Source organism: Protopterus annectens, chromosome 1.part0 (genome assembly GCF_019279795.1).
Source record: "Protopterus annectens isolate FY-2018-M chromosome 1.part0, PAN1.0, whole genome shotgun sequence".
In the NCBI taxonomy this organism is placed as follows: domain Eukaryota; kingdom Metazoa; phylum Chordata; order Ceratodontiformes; family Protopteridae; genus Protopterus; species Protopterus annectens.
Genome location: NC_056725.1, coordinates 1,754,331,848 through 1,754,350,434, shown reverse-complemented (window position 1 = coordinate 1,754,350,434; position 18,587 = coordinate 1,754,331,848). Strand labels below are relative to the sequence as shown.

General features: G+C 46.3%; 1 protein-coding gene across 1 annotated transcript in view; it reads left to right on the top strand.

Moving 5' to 3' along the window:
* ORC3 (origin recognition complex subunit 3) overlaps nt 1-18,587 on the top strand; it is a 1,128,136-nt gene that overhangs the window by 460,425 nt on the left and 649,124 nt on the right. Inside the window, exon 11 of the mRNA XM_044069085.1 lies at nt 11,153-11,216. Coding sequence (XP_043925020.1) covers nt 11,153-11,216 — 64 coding nt within the window. The remainder of the gene's footprint in view (nt 1-11,152; nt 11,217-18,587) is intronic.

Here is an 18,587-nt window from a genome sequence, read left to right as displayed (position 1 = left end):
CCACCGGTCAAGATTTCTCTTGAACAGAGCCAGCGAGGCGCTCTGCCTCACATGGACCGGGATTTTATTCCACAACATAGGGAGTCTCTGGGTGACAAATCTATCCCTCCAGCATGTCCTATTTATATCCGTGCTAAGGTTTAAGTCACTTGCTCTAGTGGATCTGGTAGATTTGGATTTTTTGAGGTGGAGCATGTCCATTAATTCCGGGTTGGACATGGCCTTGTATGTCAGGCACAGGTCACCTCTGAGCAGACGGTATGCGACTGAATAGAGCTGGAGTTTCTTCAGTCTGGCAGCATATGACAGATTTTGGAGTCCCTTTATCCTTTTGGTGAGGAACTTTTGGGGTCTCTCCAATTGCTGCAGGTGTCGGGTGAGATACATCCCGAATGGGGCATTGTACTCGATCATTGGTCTGATAAGTGAAGAGTACAGGGGAACAATGACCTCACTTGATCTGGATGTGAATCCCTTCATGATCAGGTGGGCAATGTAGAAGGTTTTTCTAACCACTTTAGCAATGTGAGTGTCAAAAGAAAGGCCACTGTCAACCTGGGTCCCCAGGTCCCTGATAACCTCTTCTGTGCTTAGTGGATTGCCACCTATATGGTAGCTTGGGGTTACCTTGTTTTTCCCAAGGGTATGACTATACATTTTTGGCATTTAACTTCAGGCCATGGCTCTGGCACCAGCTATCAGTTTCCGTGAGACCCTCTGAAGGATATCTGTGTCCGATGTACTTTCCACTATGGCTCCCAGTTTGCAGTCATCTGCAAACTTTGTCAGCCATAGTCCTCCTATGTTAGCCTGTACTTCTGAGAAGTAGATGCCGAACAACAGGGGGCCAAGGACTGAGCCCTGTGGGACACCACTTGTGACCGGCTTGGAGTCTGACATGGCGCCAGCTACTCTAACCCTGTGGGTTCTGTGCTTTAGCCAGTTTGCAACCCATCTTGTGACATATGGGTTTACATTTAAGCTGGTAAGTTTCTCTATAATACCCGAGTGCGGTATTGTGTCGAAAGCTTTTAAAAGGTCAAGGTAGGCTGTATGGACTGCCTTTCCCTCATCAATGGCCTTGGTGACTGTTTTGAAGACGTCGACCAAGTTCAAAAGGCATGATCTGCCCTTGACAAAGCCAAACTGGGTCGGGTCCAATGTCTGCAAGTCCCCTATGTCTTTGTTTATGAGTTCCATTATGATCCTCTCCATAGCTTTGCAGACCAGGCTTGTTAAGCTTATGGGGCGGTAATTACCAGGGTCCGTAGAGGCACCGCCTTTGTGGAGTGGGACCACAGTTGCCGTACGCCACTCCTTGGGCACGTATCCTGTGGTAAGGCTAAGATTAAACAGCTGCCTTATGTGCGGGTTTAGTTCCTCAATGAGTTTGTGTAGCACACAGCCGGGACACCATCCGTCCCATTGATGCTGTGTTTTTAGCTTTAGAGAGAGCAGGTTTCACCTGCGCATTGGAGATGTCTGGGAGGCTGCACTCCGCTGGCATAGTTATCTCCCCTTTGGGGAGAGGGGTGAAGTTTGCACTGAACCTGTCTGCCAGTATGTTGGCAATGTCTGTGGGTTCAGTGATTTTGTATCATTTTGGACTAATTCTGAGCATATCTGGGAGTTTCCACCCAGGTTTCTAACATAGCTGAAGAAGGCCTTATTTTGAATCTATGGCAATTTTTCTCTCAAAGTTGGCCTTGGATGATTTTATGAGTGCTCGTATTTTTTACTAATAATGATCAAAGGTGTCTTCTCTTTTATGGATTTTGCTCTATCATGTAACAGCTTTCTTCTCTTATTGTAAAGTTTGTTTATGGCTGGGGTCCACCAGACTGGACGTTTGCCCTTGGTGGAAAGAGTCTTGGTTTTATTAGGGATTGCCTGATCCATGCAGTCCTGGAGGTGTTCGTAGAAGGCATTTGTAAGGGCTTCCGCAGCTTGGGTTGTGGTTTCCACTGGCTCTGGGGCCTTGAAGGATACCACACCAGTCTTGAGTAGTGTGAAGTTTGCTTTAGAGAAGTTCTTCACTGTGGTCTTTTTTGTTTGGGGTGGGGGCGGATGTGGATATCCAGTGAGATTAGTTTATGATCTGATCTCACCAATGAGGGATATACTTCCGGTGTGGAGCATTTTGTCCCCATGTTTGTGATGATGAGATCAAGTATATTTTCTCCTCTTGTGGGAACGGTGACTAGTTGTTCCATGGCATTTGACTTTATGAACTCCAGGAACCTTTGGGCTAGAAAGTTTGGGCTTGAGTAATGTTCCCAGTCTATATTCGGGTAGTTGAAGTCACCCAATATAATGGTGTTTGGAGATACGTTTATACCCTCCAGTGTCTTCAGGAAGGCTGTGTGGGGTTCCTGAGTTTGAGAGGGTGGCCTGTAGCATGCTACAAATTGTAGAGCAGTTTTGCCTATGGTTAATTGCACCTGGATGGTTTCCGATGCTTCAGGCATTGCCACCAACCTGGAGCTGTGGGTATCCTTGATGAATATGGATAGAGCCCCTGCTTTTGTGGTGTGGTCTGGGTTTTGGGGCCGGAACGCATGATATGAGGTAAAGCCTGATAGTGCCGGGGTGCTCTCAGGAGCCTTGAACCAGGTTTCAGTCACAGCACAGACATTGATGTTCTCCATATTGAGAAGGGTCTCGAGTGCGTGCATTTTGAGATTTAGACTTCTGGCATTGAGCAGCATTACCCTTAGTTTCTTCACATTTTTGTTTTCTAGGGTGGTAGGTTTAGAATTTGAGCCTTGCCTAAAAACGACACTATGGGGGTGGCAAGAGCCTTAGCCAATATCTGGAATCCCAGGGGTGACAGGTGCAAGCCGCCCCTTGGCGCAGCGTGGCTTGTCAAGCATGTCATCCCAGGCAGACAGACACTGGATCCCCTTTGAATGACACCAGAAATTAAGCCAATTGTTAAAGCTGATCATCTTGTCTCTATGTTGTGGCATCATTCTTGGTGAAGGAAGGATGCTGCTCAGGGTCAGGGTCATACCTGCCTGGGCTACATAATCAGAGAGCTCCTCTATGTCTCTTTTCATGTAGTCCAGGGAGGTACGTCTCAGGTCATTCACACCAGCATGGACAATAACTGTGTCATATTTGTACTTGCTCTGGAGTGACCCGAGTGCTTGTGTTATGTGGCGGATTCTAGCGCCCGATGGTAATTCCATATTTACTGAGAAAACAAATGTTTGATAGGTTATATGAATCATACCTGGAAGTAGTACAGTGCTAAGAAAGGGCAAGAGACTTTGTATTGGCAGGAACATTATTTCAGAGTTGTACCTTCTGCAATGCATACCATAACAATCCAAAGGAAAAATGTTAGCTTGCCTAATTCCCAATAATCCATACTGTAAAACAGGTCCCTGAAGTAATCATCCTGGCAGCCACAAGAGCAGTTGTGATTGATGTACTGAAGTCAGTATTACTGAGACAAGCAGGAGTGCAACAAGTAAGTACATGTTAGAAATTCCCTACAGGGTACTTTGTCGGAGGTGTTGAGGTTGCAAATTATGGTTACTAAGGAAATTTTTATTTTAATCTGAGATATGGAAACTGAATTGTCTTGACATATTAAGGCCCTACTTAGTTTAACACTGTTCACTGCCAAAAAAAAAAAAAATTACCAGAAATTGGAGCTCATAAACTGTACTAACTGTAACAGAATTATTGAATGCTGTAAAGGAGATAAAAGAATTGGAGGTTGGATCTTTAAAAATGAGAAATAGCAAACGACATAGAATAATGTGGACTCTCTCAGATGTTCTTCGTGTCTCACTATTGCAGTCATCACTTGTGTGTTATCCCTGCTGGGTAGCCCTTGGCCGGCCCAAATACCAAACTAAAGATTTTTCGTTCTGCGTTGGCTGCAGGACACCAGGGACTGAGGTCAGGTCATCAGTGGTATAAAGCAGAGCAGCCAATGCCATTACATCAGTCTTTCTTGCTGTGGAGCCTGAAGCAGAAGCAGTGCTTGTGCGTCGGTCGGCTGATGCCAGAGTGAAGTAGAAAACGACTAAAGCTAAGTACCGCGTTGAGGACCTTTTTCTTGCACTAACCAATGTCCGAAAAAGTAAACAATTCTCTCCGCTGTGGAAAACAAATACCACACTGATACTCCCATAACCCGTGTGTAACCTGTTTAGGCCCCGACCACGACGTCCTTGGATGTTGATTCTGCACTCTTTAACGCTAGAACCATCCACTGTAGATCAGAATTTGTAGCTAGACATTTCAAAGACAATCCTTCGCAGTACAAAATGATGTCCGTCAGTTACCATTCTGTGGATATTCCCAAAAAAGAGAGAGGATATAGAAAGGGACAGACCACATAAAGTCAGGCCTTCAGACGACTCTACTCAGAAATCAGCCAGCAGCTCAACGGAATTCAATGAGGCGCCTATGGAGCCCTTGATACCCAATGCTATTCCTCAGCAGACCTCTACAGAGACACATTCGGAGTCCAGTATGCCACCGGATCAGACTACAGCTGCTGAGTCTTCGGTTTTCAGCCTCGCGGTTAGGTCCGGAGCCGCTCTGCAGGCACCGGCTTACGAGAAGGCCTTACAGATAACCGATGCAAGACAAAGACCGACGGCAACACCTCCAGCTACAGCCACACTCAGGCAGTTGAATCTCTGAGGCCTAAAAACAGGATCACTCCCAGAAACACAATTTCTGCCCACCATCTTCCTCAAGCCCAACCTGCTCAGTCACAACAATTTCTTAAGATGGCTGAGGATCTAATCTCACTTATTAGAGGTAACCAGTCCACCCCAGCTAAAAGGAAAAGGGACATTTCCCCTGAGATTCTCTCAGAGCCTGACTCTGAAGAGTCTGAATATTTGGATTCAAATGATGAACAACAGCCCCTGACCACTTTTGAGGATCCAGATATGTAGAGGAATCCATCCCATCTGCATCCCCCCTGAGGACCTATCTTTTGCAGAGACCTTACACAACCTTAGGGAACATTTCCACTGGGAAGATCAGGATTACCCCCGTCAAAGAAAAGGCTAAGAGAGTTTCTGGACCTTCCCCAGCACAAGCCCTTGGCCATTCCTCCCATTTTGGATGTGGTAGAGGATGTTTTTATGGAATCTAGCCTCACTCGTGATGCACTGCCCCTTGCACCCAGAAAGCCAGACAGGTACTACAGGGTGCCAGACACCCACAAATGCTTATTCAAAAATCCTGGAGCAGATCCAGAGATAATCACCCAGGGACCCAAAGGGGCTAAGGCCAGTTCCTCCAAAAACCCTATTCCATCTGACAAGAATAGCAGAGCTCTAGACAGAAGGGTTAAAATGTACACATCTGCTACCTTAGCTATTAGATCTCTAAACTGCCAGTTCCATATGTTAAAATAGCAGCAGCATACCATGGAACTATTAAAGCAGAATATTTCCTCTTTGCCAGACAGTTCAACTTCTAGAGAGGTAGGGGAACTCTTACACTCCAGCTCTCAAGTGCCAAGCATTCCCTCCACTGTGGATACAATGCCTTAGAAGCCTCTAGCAGGGCTGCTGTTGCAGGGTCAGTCATTAGGAGACATGCATGGCTAAAAGAACGTCTGCCCAATCATGTCAAATCCAAACTCTTAGATGACCCCCTAGATAAGGACCATTTGGATCTAAGGTGGAGGAGGAGATCAAGAAAATGGAGGATAAGGCCAAATCTATGCAGACAGTTAAGGATTTCCTCCAGGTCCAACCTTCCAGATTCAGCAGAAACTTCCCCGCCAAACACTGGTCCTTTCCTTCTCAATCCAGGCCAATATAAAGGAAAGGTCGCAGGGACATACCCCCCCCCCCCAAACAACAACCACAAAGGTCGGTAGAGGCCCAGACAATGGACCTCTACTACCCCAGGGGCAGGGAGTTCTAAGTCTACTCCCTACCTTAAGGACTCACAGTGACTCTTCATCCCCCCTCTGTCCTCCCCCAAAGCTTATGAGGAAGGATTTCCCTTTTCAAAAACAACTGGCAATCCATCACAAAGGATCGATGGGTCATAAAAATAATTTATCAAGGATACAGATTCACCTTCAAAGAGAACCCATTCTTAACAGGGTATCCAGACATTCCAACAAATCAGCGGACAGAAGCCCTAAGCCAAATTCATAAACTCTGTGCTCAAGAAACAGTGGAGCCTGTACCCCAGGGACAAGCCGAAAAAGGGTTTTATTCAAGATTGTTCCTGGTACCCAGAAAAGAGGGCACTTGGTGCCCTATTCTGGATCTATTGACACTAAATCTTTCACTGCAAGTGCCAAAATTCAAAATGCTTACGCTCTAAAAACTACTGCCCATGCTGTGCCCAAATGCATGGCTAGTCACCCTGGACCTGAAGGATGCCCACCTCCGTATCCCCATAAGGGAGTCCTGCAGGAGGTTCTTTCGCTTCAGTGCAGGCTCATTACAATTTAAGTTCTCTGCTCTGCCCTTTGGCTTATCTACTGCTCCCAGGCTTTTCACCAAATGCCTGGCCCATGTCATTGCCTTCTGCAGACAGAAAAACATTAAAATTTACCCTGTCTGGATGACTATCTCATCCAAGCTGAAAGCAGGGAAAGCTCCTGCAAGACCTAAACTTTGTCCAAACTCTCTTTACCTTTCTCGGATTCACCATCAACTAGGAGAAATCCCATTTCCAGCCCACCAGACAGATCACCTTCCTGGGAGCTCTCCTGAACACATCCATCCAAAGAGCCTCCTTCTCTCCAGAAAAACAAAGTTTCCTGCCCCATTACTTCTCCCAATTGGCTTGCAGAGCACACCTCACAGCAAGGAAGTTCTTTCGGGCTCTGGCGTACATGGCCTCCTGCATCCTGTTAGTGCCCTTGGCAGACTACAGATGAAAAAAATGCAATGGTACCAGCACTCTTAGTCTCTGGAACTAAAACTGACCCTGATTCCCTGCTTGAAACAAGCACTCCTATGGTGGACAGAATTCTGCACCCTGAACAAGGGCCTACCCTTTCTAATTCTTCCCAAAGGCCAGGCCATCACCACAGATGCCTCAGATAAAGCCTGGGGTGCAAACTTAGTGGACATGTGCACTTAAGGCACTTGGGACCCCAGGGACCTAGACAATACACATCAACCTAAAGGAAATTATGGCAGTATTCAAGGGTATCACAGCCTTCAAGAGCCACCTGAAAACAGGGGTGCTCCTGATCAAAACGGACAATACCACAATCATGTGGTACATCAACAAGCAGGGGGGGACACACTCCTACCCACTTTGTCGTCTAGTCGTGCTCCTCTGGCAGACTGCCTTGATAATGGGCCTTCATCTCATAGCTCAATACCTCCGAGGGGAGCACAATACCCTAGCAGACCACCTCAACAGAAGTGTCCTTGACCCCAGCGAATGGCAACTTCAGAGGGAGACCTTCCTCTCAATCACTCAAACTTGGGGGACCCTAGAGATAGACCTCTGCGCATCCATACAAAACAGACCAGTTCTGCACCAGGGAGTCCCATCCAGAAGCCTGGAAGGTGGATGCCCTCTCCTTCCACTGGGGCACCCAGTTTGTCTATGCTTTCCCTCCCTTGCCAATGATCCTAAAAGTGCTCCTAAAGATCAGACAAGAAGGACCAAGAGCTATACTAATTCCCCAAATTGGCCCAGGCAACATTGGTACCCCTTACTACTCAGCCTAACCAAGGAACCTTCCAGGAACCTGCCTCTCACAGAAAGGCTTCTAACCCAAGAAAAAGGGACAATACTGCATCCCAACCTGCAAACTCTCAACCTATCCACATGTCTTATACACCAGAGGCAGATAACAACCATCTGTTGAGCAAGCAGGTCTAGAAGTCTAGGAGGCCCAGCACCAGAAAATCGTACTCACCAAAATGGAAAAGATTCAATGTCTGGTGCCAAACTAAGGGTACAATCAGCAACCTTGCCTCTCTCTCTGATTCTAGACTACCTGTGGATCATCTTACTTTTCCATCAAGATCCATGCTTCAGCTATCTCTGCCCATTCCCATACCGAGCGGTCTTTGTTCTCCCATCCCCAGCTAAAACAATTCCTTAGGGGGTATCTCACATCAGGCCACCTAGGAGGCCCACCTACACATGCCTGAGACCTGAACTCTGTCTTGGAAAAATTGGTCTTGCCTCCCTTTGAACCAGCTGCCTTTGCAGAACTAAAACACCTTTCTTGGAAGACCGCTTTCCTACTGGCCGTAACCTCAGCTAGGAGGGTTTCTGAGCTGCAGGTGCTCATGGCCATTAAACCCTTCATTATTTTCCATGCAGACAGGGTGTCTCTTAGAACTAACCCTTCTTTTATGCCTAAGGTGGTGTTTGACACAAGTCTAAATCAGGCTATACATCTTCCCACCTTCTTTCCTAATCCTCAGAACAAGGGGGAAAGAATCCTTCATTCACTGGATGTGCACAGACAACTTAGATACTATCTGGATAGAACTAAGCCTCTCAGAAAGACTGACCAGCTCCTGGTCAGCTTCGCCCCCAGGGGCAGAGGAGTAGCCTATCTACAAGCAGACCATTTCTAAATGGATATCCAACTGTATCCATTTCTGCTACCTCTTCATGGGAAAACTCCTTCCAAGCCTGTCCGTAGCCATTCCACTAGGGCAACATCTACTTCCACTTCTTTCCTCGGGGGGAGGTCCCTACCAAGGACATCCTAGAATCTGCCACATGGACCTCCATCCACACCTTCACCAAACAGTACCATTTGCCTCTTTTCTCCAAAACCCAGTCTGGCTTTGCCTCTGCAGTCCTGCAGGGTATGATAGGTCCTACTTAGAGCAGTTCAACACTGTTCTTCCTTTCCTTACCCTTCTACCATCCACCCTATCTTCAGCTTTGGGAATCTTCCCACAAGTGATGACTGCAACAGTGAAACACGAAGAGCATAGTACAGTTGTGTACACTTACCATAAATGTAGATGTTTGAGTGTATTCACTGTAGCAGACCTGGTTTCCCTCCCTCCTTCCCCCTCTATTTCTCTCTCACTTTCCTTCATACCTATCTATACCTATGGCTTTTCCTCAGGTTAGCCTTCCGGGTAGGGCTCCTATAGGTTGGATCAAGAAAAACTGATGTAATGGCGTTAGTTGCCTGCTTTATACCACTGACGTCCTGACGTCAGTCCCTGCGATCTGCAGCTGACGCCGGAGCGAAAGTCTTTACTCTGGTATTCGGGCTGGCCAAGAGCTACTCAGCAGGGATAACCCACAAGTGATGACTGCAACAGTGAATACACTTGAACATCTACATTTATGGTAAGTGTACACAACTGCACTTTCCTCATATCCTTTTTAACACTGAAAGTTGCTTTATTAAAGGTTCCAATAAAAGGAGTATAAAAATGTAGGTTACCTTTCATTCAAAGTAATCTGCTATGATTATGGCAGCTGATAAAATTCCCAATATCAACATTTTAGGTTCCCACTTTCTTATCAAATAAAAGGCAATAGCCTTTTTCTTGTAAGAAAAAAATTATAATTTAAATATTTCCATTACGGAATGGAACAGACTTTGCCTATACCACATAAACCATTTGTAAGTCTCAAGTACTCATTTGATATATTACTCTCATTTGAAACTGTGTAAAATACGTATTTTTGTTAGCCATTCAGTAAATAAGGATAGGTGGATTGGTTTTAGGAAAAATAAGTTTGTATTGTTAAAAGAAACTGGTATATATGCATCTGTAGTAGTGAAACACTTGTATACAGATAACCTAGGGTAGAGGCCCTCGTGTTGTAATAGATTCCTGGCAACATGGTGAGTAGGCTATATAAAGTTGTGGTGGCTTATTAAGGAAGTAGATTGACAGGCCTTTCTTCCACGCAGATACTGCTACTGCCCAATTGCGTCCCAAACAGTTTTCGTACCCAGGTCTACAAGTTGAAAATCCTGGGCCTTAACCTCTAAGCTACCTGTCTGGGCATGTATGCAAATATATGCTTGCATTTACTGTACCAGGCTCTTAGTTCTTTTAAATTTGGTAATGGTATCTTGCAATCTAAAGGATATGCCTCCCTGTGTTTTGAGTGTTGCAGAAGGTGACCCAATGCATGCAGGCTCTGGGTATAGTAGCATTTTTATCCTTTGTTTCTCTGTGAGCATCTACATTTCTGACCTTTTTATATTTTACTTGATTCCCAAAAAAAAAAACTGCTTGGCTAATGCAATAGGTTTTCAACACTCCCACCTTTTATTTCTTACTAACCCTGAAAGGATCTGATTGATATAATAATCTTGTTTTTAGGTATGTGACCATCTGGTAGTAGTATTCGCTAATACTCTTAAGACATGTTTTGTTTTTTCCTCAACAAATACATGAGTAAATCTACATTTTTTGTTGTAAAGGTCAAAATGCAAATTGTATTAGGCGTTCAAGACATTCTCTGAAAGAGAGAAGACAGCAGTGGCACAGACAAAATTTCTTTAGAAGTCTCTTTGCTGGCATTTTATTTATGTATTTGTATACTGCTTAGAGAGTTTCCTAGGACACAGGAATTTCCACTTCCCCCATTTTAATATAAGAAACCAAAAACTACACCCATATTCCTCAAACAATATTGGCATCTGTATGTCAATATATGTTATTAAAACTGTTTAGCACTTTTGTTCCTATGACATGAGACTTCATCAGAACAGAGACTTAAAAAAAAAAAACGGAAGTCTTTACATCAAACTCACACAACACCGTCATTCAGACTCATTTCTGTATTAAGAACTTATTTAGGAAACTAAATTTCCTACAGATTTTGGTTATTTGAGTGCTCTTCGCTTTACCAGAGGAATATTTTGGTTATATTGTTTATAGTGGTTTTGCACTTTAATGTTAAACTTATTATTGTGTCTTGCATTGTCCAGAAGTAGCTTACAACAACTGGGGACTATCACCTTTAAAAATCTTATAACATAAGCCTGGCATGTTTGTTTAGTTGCAATGGAGATGGCATTCAAATTTTTGATAAGCCATTATTGTTGTGTGATGTTGAAATGTGTTATATATGTTCACAGAATGCCATGCCAGAGACTGTTGAGTGCAGCATACTTTGTTGCTTAAGCAGAATTGATTATTCTTTACGTTATTACACTTTATTAACAAAAGTACTCTTCTTTTTAAAGGTATGTAGAGAATCAGGAGCCCGAAAAACAGGTGGAACTACTGACAAGTGATACTTTTTTAAAGGTATTTTTTTTTTCAAATTCTTTTCACTAATTTATTCCATTTTTCCATCCCTAAAAAGTGTTACTTTTTAGACTATACAGTCTACTTTCCCACATACACATGTGCCCCATGTAGATGGTTTGATGTGCAGTAACTTGGCCCCTCCAGTCACCTTTGCCTTTGGGGTGAGAATTCTTGCCAGCAGTTTGCAGATGTCACACAATGAAATCTTTTGAATGTTGTATGTGGTTAGGGGACATTGAGAAAATTTGGATGAAATGGGTTGATTTGTACAATTTTAAGGACAAGCAAGATAAATGTGTTTTTAATAAGGTAATGCTCTCGAAACTTAGTATCAGCTGTAGCAGTGTACCCATCTCTGCTGTAGCACCTTGGATTCATGAGCAATTTCAGGCTGTTGCAAGGGTCTGCCGGGAATAATCAGTGAAGCAAAACAGTGTTTATTAGTTCAGTGCAGTTAGATTTCTGCCTCAAGACTGTAAGGTTTGATCCTGTCCTTTTCTCCGAATTGTGTGAAATTTTTGATGTTAAATTGTCTATCTCGCCTTCATTCTTGCTGGTTGGGTCCGGAGCCGATCCTCAGCTCCAACTCGGCCATCTTCAAAAGCTCGAGAGTTGCTTACTGGCTCAAGACCCCCATATATCCCATGATGCCTGGCGCTAGTTACCCAGATCTCGTTTGCTGCTTCTGCTACGAGGTTGTTCTACTGGCTCTGGTCGTATAAGTTTTCTATTTTTATTGTAAATTTTCTTATTTAAAATCTATATTGGTAGTGTAGAATTAGTCGTTAGTTAGACTTTAGTATTGTAGATAAGTTTTTCTTCTAGATAAGCTATTTTTTTAGGAAACTTGTTTTAGTTAGAGAGTCCCCCCCCCCTTCTCTCCCTTTTCTACAGAAAGGTTATTTCCGTTTAAGTTAGAGGTTAGCCTTTCTTTCTATCTCCCATATTAAAAAAAAAAAAAAAAAGGTTCCCTTTTCTTCTAATTAATCACTGTTCATGTTTAGTGATAGTTGTAGATATTTTTCTTCGTTGTATTGGTACTTGTAGTGTGTATTGGTATTTGTAGTGGTTTGTGGTAACTCTAGATTTTAACTTTTTTGCTGTGGGTTATCTTAACCATTTGTGTGGAAATTTGTCCTTGGTTTTTCCTCCCTGGGATGTCTAAGGATCCAAAACAATCCGGATTGAAGAAGTGTGATTCATGCTGTCAGAAGATGTCTCTGACAGATGGTCACACTTCTTGTGTTTATTGTCTGGGCGCTGTGCACCTGCAGGACTCTTGCTCGATCTGTCATTCCTTCAGTCCAAGAGTCCTGCAGGAGCGCAAAAATAAATTGATTCTGAGGGGTATGCTTAAACCCCAAGATTCTCCGGCGAAGGCTCAGCCGGCAAAATCTTCCAGGCCACCTAAACCATCAGAGCCGTCATTGGGTGAAGCCACACAAGCCATTTCAGCTCTGGCTGGAACCGATGTCCCTCCCTCCCAGTCGGCTCCGACACGGTCTTCGGAGCCGGCTGAGAGTCGAAAGAGATCCAGGTCTCCTTCTTTGGAGTCGATACATTCGCCCCTGCTCCAATTGGAGCGTAGTCATCGATCATCCCACTCTTCTCGGTCCTCTAGACTTTCGGACCATGACTTGGAAAGAGTGGTCAGTAGGCTCTTGAAATTGCAGGCCTTAGCCAAAATGTTGTCCAGCCCCCCTCATCAGGAGTCGGCTCCATCCACCGCTGTAGATATTCCTCCTCCGACTCTTCCTATGAGCTCGGAGCCAGAGTTCATTGGGGTTCGACTCATGGAACCGTCGGCGCCGATACCCTCTCTTTTGGTTCCGTCATCAGCTCCGATTCCTTCCGTGGTACCTTCCCTGGAGGGATCTGGGCGCCGAGACTCCCTCGTCAGCTCCGAGGGGGCGAGTGGCATCGGACCCTTGTCCAACCCTGCTCTCCCTCTCGGTGCTTCGGCGCAGGTGAGCTCGGCTCCCACATCTGCCTCGGAGCCATCTCCGTTGGTGCGGGGAGGGCTTCTGGTTTCTTCGGAGCCTGAGCCTTCTCTGTGTCTGGGCAGTGACGCCTTCGAGGTGATGAGGAGTGTACTGGCCCCCCCCACGATCGACCCCATCAGCTCCTCCCCCTAGGGTGCCTGGGTCAGCCTCTGCCCCTCTTCCAGACCCCAAGCGTGGGGATCCAACGCTCCAGGACACCCCTTTGGGTGTATCCTCCTCTTCCGAGGCCCCCCCTGATCTTTCAGAGGAGCCACCTCGCAAGAGAAAATGCAAGAGGAAGTATGTTGACTCCCCCGAGTCTGTCACGTCAGATACTGACTTAGAGGAGTCGGAAGGGTCCCCAAGATCCCCCTCTGAAGATGTCTCCTTGTCAGACATCCTTGAGATGCTTAGGCAGAGGGGAAACTGGACTACCCTAAGCCCTTCCAAGGATGAGTCGGTATTCCTGGATGCGTTTGGATCCTGACCTTCCACCTCCTGGGTGTCTCTGCCTTTCGACCCACTGATGTCTGTGGTGGCTCGAAAGGCGTGGATGGCTCCAGACACAGTGGAACCGACCCCCAGAAGACCTGCCAAGTTTATTACTGCCCCGCAGGATAAACAGTTCTTGACCAAGGATGTCCCCATTGATGCCATGGTGGTAGCAGCGGACACAAAAAAGGAATTGGCTGAAACTTCTTCATCTGTCCATCCCCCTAACAAGGAGTCCAGGACGATGGACAGATATGGGAAGCGGATGTTCTCTTCAGTGACCTTTTCCATGTGGTCCCTGAATTACCTGTGCCACTTTACCCGTCTTCAGAGGGATCTCCTGAAACAGCTTGGAGATACCCTCCAAGATCCATCAGCTGAGGGGGGCCCAGGCTAAAGCAGCCTCCTAGCTAGCGACACTTAATTCAGTGGTAAACTCCTCCATGCGGCTCATTTCGTATGCAGCTGATGGTGCAAGTAGAGCCACAGGCACAGGCGTGGCCCTAAGGAAGCACGCTTGGATGCGGCTATGTAACTTTGCGGAACCTTTCAGAGCATCTTTCACCAACACCCTGTTTGATGGTTCCTCTCTCTTCGGACCACAGGTGAAAGATATCCTTACCAGGTGTGAGCAGGAGGGCAAGACTGTCTTTGTCGTAGGAGTCCATTTTTCCACTCCTTCCAGACCATACCCTAAGATTCAGAAGACTGGAAAGATGTGGTTCCAGAAATCCCAAGGAGCCTTGCTGGACACACGTGGTGAGTTTCCCTCCAGGGGCAGAGGAGGGAACAATAACAGATGCTGCCCTCATGGCAGAGGGGATCCGCAAAACCAGGGCAGCAGAGAATCTTTCTCTGACAAGCCCTTCCAGCATCCCTGAAGGGTTGCCCGGCTGCTCACCTCTGGAGGCAGTCGGGGGAAGATTATCGCTGTACCCAAGAGCCTGGCAAGACATAACTCAAGACAAATGGCTACAGTCCGTCAAATCCAGAGGCTACAGAATTCCTTTCGTCCGCACCCCCTTAAGGTCAAACAAGTCCCTTCCAGATGTTCCACCCAATCTCAGGGACCAAGCAGTGCAAGAAGTCTCAAAACTGCTAAGAAAAAGGGCCATCCAGCAAGTCCCAGCAGACCAACAAGGATCCGGAATTTACTCAAGGTTCTTTATGGTACCAAAAAAAGACAGGGGACTGGAGACCCATTTTGGATCTCAGCAGACTAAACAAGTCTGTACAAAGAACGAAGTTCCAGATGGTCACGCTTCAGTCCATTTTACCCTTTCTGGGTCAGAACAATTGGATGTGCTCCATAGATCTTCAGGATGCATACTACCACATCAAGATGGACAGACGCTCCCGAAGATTCCTTCACTTCCGGCTGGGAGCCAGCCATTATCAGTTCAGAGCTCTGCCCTTTGGTCTCACCACAGCCCCCAGGGTGTTTACCAAATGTATGGCAGTAGTCACCGCTCACCTGAGACGGCAAGGATTCCAGGTGTTTCCATATCTCGACGACTGGCTCCTCACTGCTACCACCAGACATCACCTTCTGCGAGCCAGAGACTGCACCATCCACACTTGCTCCAGGCTAGGCATCACAATAAATTTCGAAAAGTCTGCATTGTCGTTGTGTCAATCTATCACCTTTATAGGCACAAATTTAAATACCAAAGACATGTTAGCGAGCCTCCCACTAGACAGAGTGTTAGTGATTCACCAGCATGTCAGGGTTTTACTGGCATGCAAAAGGATTCAAGCCAGGTTTGTCCTTCAGACGCTAGGTCTCATGGCAGCAGCGATCGTACTTGTCCCTCTAGCTCGCTTTCATATGAGGATCCTCCAGTGGCTTCTTTTCACCCAATGGTCCTTTCAGCAACTTCCCATGTCTTACATGATTATGATCACTCAGACATGCAAGAAGCATCTTGCATGGTGGATGGTCTCCACATCAGTGCTTCATGGCAGACCATTTGTTCTTCCCCCTCCAGTGGCTACAGTGACCACGGATGCTTCCCTGATCGGGTGGGGGGGTGGCCATTATCAGGGCAGAACAGTCCAAGGCACCTGGCAACCTCACGAGTATCATCTGCACATAAATGTCCTGGAGATATGGGCCGTGCTCCTAGCATTGCAGGCTCTTCAGGACTCTCTTAATACCAGCACCATTGCAGTTCAAATGGACAATATGTCTGTAGTGTGGTACATCAACAAGCAGGGCGGAACAAGGTCCTGTCCCTTATGTCAAGAAGCGCTCAGACTCTGGCAGTGGGCGATCTCTTCCCAATGGTTTCTGATTGCAGTGCACATCCCTGGGAGGTCCAACGTCATAGCAGACAGACTGAGCAGAGCAATTCTCATGCCTCACGAGTGGTCTCTGAACCAGGTAATTGCGGACCATATCTTCCGCAGATGGGGCCAGCCTTGCTGCGACCTTTTTGCAACTCCCTTCAACAGCAGGTGCAGCAATTTCTTCTCGCTCCTTCCACTTCCCGGGCATTCCTCCAGAGATGCTCTAGTCCATGATTAGCCCCAGGGACTTCTTTATGCATTCCCTCCTTTCCCCCTCATACTGAACCTAATTCAGAAGGCTACTGTTTTGGGTTGCAAAATGATCCTCATTGCCCCTTACTGGCCTCGAACAAATATGGTTTCCGTTCCTGCATCACTATCTTCTCGAACAGCTTTGGACTCTGGACCTAGTTCCAGACCTCCTGATTCATCAGTCGGGCAGGCTGCACCAATCCCTACACTCCCTCCAGCTCACAGCATGCTTGCTCCTCTTCCAACCTTAGCCAGACTCCCAGATATCTCCCCCTCTGTGCATGAAATCCTTGTGTCATCACACAAGTCTACGACCAGAAAAACTTACGCTAGTAAGTGGAAACATTTTTCTTCCTGGGCAAAGGCAAAAAGTATTGACCCCTTTTCACCCCCCGTACACTCCATTTTGGAATTTCTTGTGGAGCTCTTCCATGCGTGGTCCGCTTCCGCTACAATTAGAGTTCAGTTAGCGGCAATTTCAAATTTTCACATTGGCCTATCGGAAAACAATATCATGTCCCATAAGCTCTGTAAAGCCTTTCTCAAAGGAACCTCTCTGCTCAGGCCCCCAGTCAGAGATCCTCCACCTCCGTGGGATTTAAATTTGATTTTAGCTTTGCTAATTTTGCCCCCTTTTGAACCTGCAGCTTCTTGTTCACTAAAGTTCTTATCTTGGAAAACCCTTTTTCTGGTAGCACTTCAGCCAGAAGAGTTTTGGAACTACAGGCTCTTTCTATCCGACCCCCCCATACCTTGTGTTCCACAATGATAGGGTTGCTCTGAGGACTAATCCTTCCTTCCTTCCTAAGGTCTCTTCAGAGAGTAACTTGAATCAGTTCATAGACCTTCCTTTGTTTTTCCCTAACCACTCCAACAGGGCGGAGTATAAGTTGCATCAGTTAGATGTTCACAGGCAACTACGCTTTTATTTACATAGAACCAAGGACATTAGAAAATCAGATCAACTGTTTCTGTCTTATGCAGTAGGTAAACAGGGGATGTTCATCATGTTTCACTGTTGCAGTCATGACTGTAGGGTTCTCCCCCTGCCGGCAGGCAGCCCTCGGTCGGCCAGAATCCCAAAGTCTGGGTCTGGCGTCGGCTGTTCAACCATGCTCCCTGACGTCAGAGCGCCAGGAGTACAAAGCTGACAGCCGACGCCATCTTCTCCAGTCTTTCTTGCCATGCGGTGATTGCAGTTCGCAAGTGCCGGTCGGCTGACTCCTGACAAATTTTACTGATATACTTCAGTCCGAAGGCTTTCTTCTCCACTCAAAGCTAAGTACCCCGTTGGTGAAACTTTTTTCTTGCTCCACTCCGATGTCAGAAAAAGTTAATAATTGTATTTCATGTGGGAAGCAAATACCTTATAAGGATTTTCATTCTTACTGTATTCCTTGCTTGGGCCCTGACCACGACGTAGCTAGTTGTCGGTTTTGTGCTAGATTCAATCAACGTACAATTAAGCGAAGGTACGATTTTGCTTTTCATTACTTCGGTAGGCGCTTTAACTACAAAATGTCGTCGGATACGGTCCCCACTACCGGAGTTCACAAACGTCGCAAGGATAAAGACAGGCCTCTGAGGTCCAAATCTGATGATAGCGAACAAGCGGAGCCAGCTTCAGGTTCGGCCGTCGTCAGTGAGGCGCTTTTGCAGCCCCTGTCGTCGGCCATTTCAGAACTGACGGCCGAAACGGACTCTCATGAGGAGCCAGCCAGGCCTTTAAATATTTCTGTTGCAGGACCTTCGGACAATGCTCCTTCGGATGGGTCCGGAGCCGCTGTGCAGGTACCGGCTTCCGAAGGGGTTTTCAGGCCTACTCAGCTGGGCAAAGCCAAAGACAAAGGCAAAGACTCCTTCAAAGTCAAAGACTTCAACACAGGCCTCTTCTGAACCGGCTCCCAAGTCACAGAAACAGTTACTCAAGATGGCGGAGGATTTAATTACTATGATTAGGGGTTCTCATCCCCCTCCAGACAAAAGGCCAAGGCAGGATGTTTCTTATGATTCCTCTGATCAGGCTTCTGTTTCCTCAGTTTCTTCTTCTGATCATGAGTATTCTTTCCCTCCTTATGAGGATTCTGATGCTGAAGAATCCATTCCTTCTGCTTCTCCCCCTGAGGATTTCTCTTTTGGGGAAACTTTGCATGAAATGAGGGAACATTTCCACTGGGAAGGACAGGAGTTTTCGGAATCCAAGAAAAGACCGAGGGAATTTCTTCTTCTTCCCCAACATAGACCCCTGGCTATTCCTCCTGTTTTGGATATTGTGGATGATGCCTTTTCGGAGGCCAACTTAACCCCTGACTCTTTTCCTCCTGCTCTTGTTAAGCCTGATAGATATTACAGG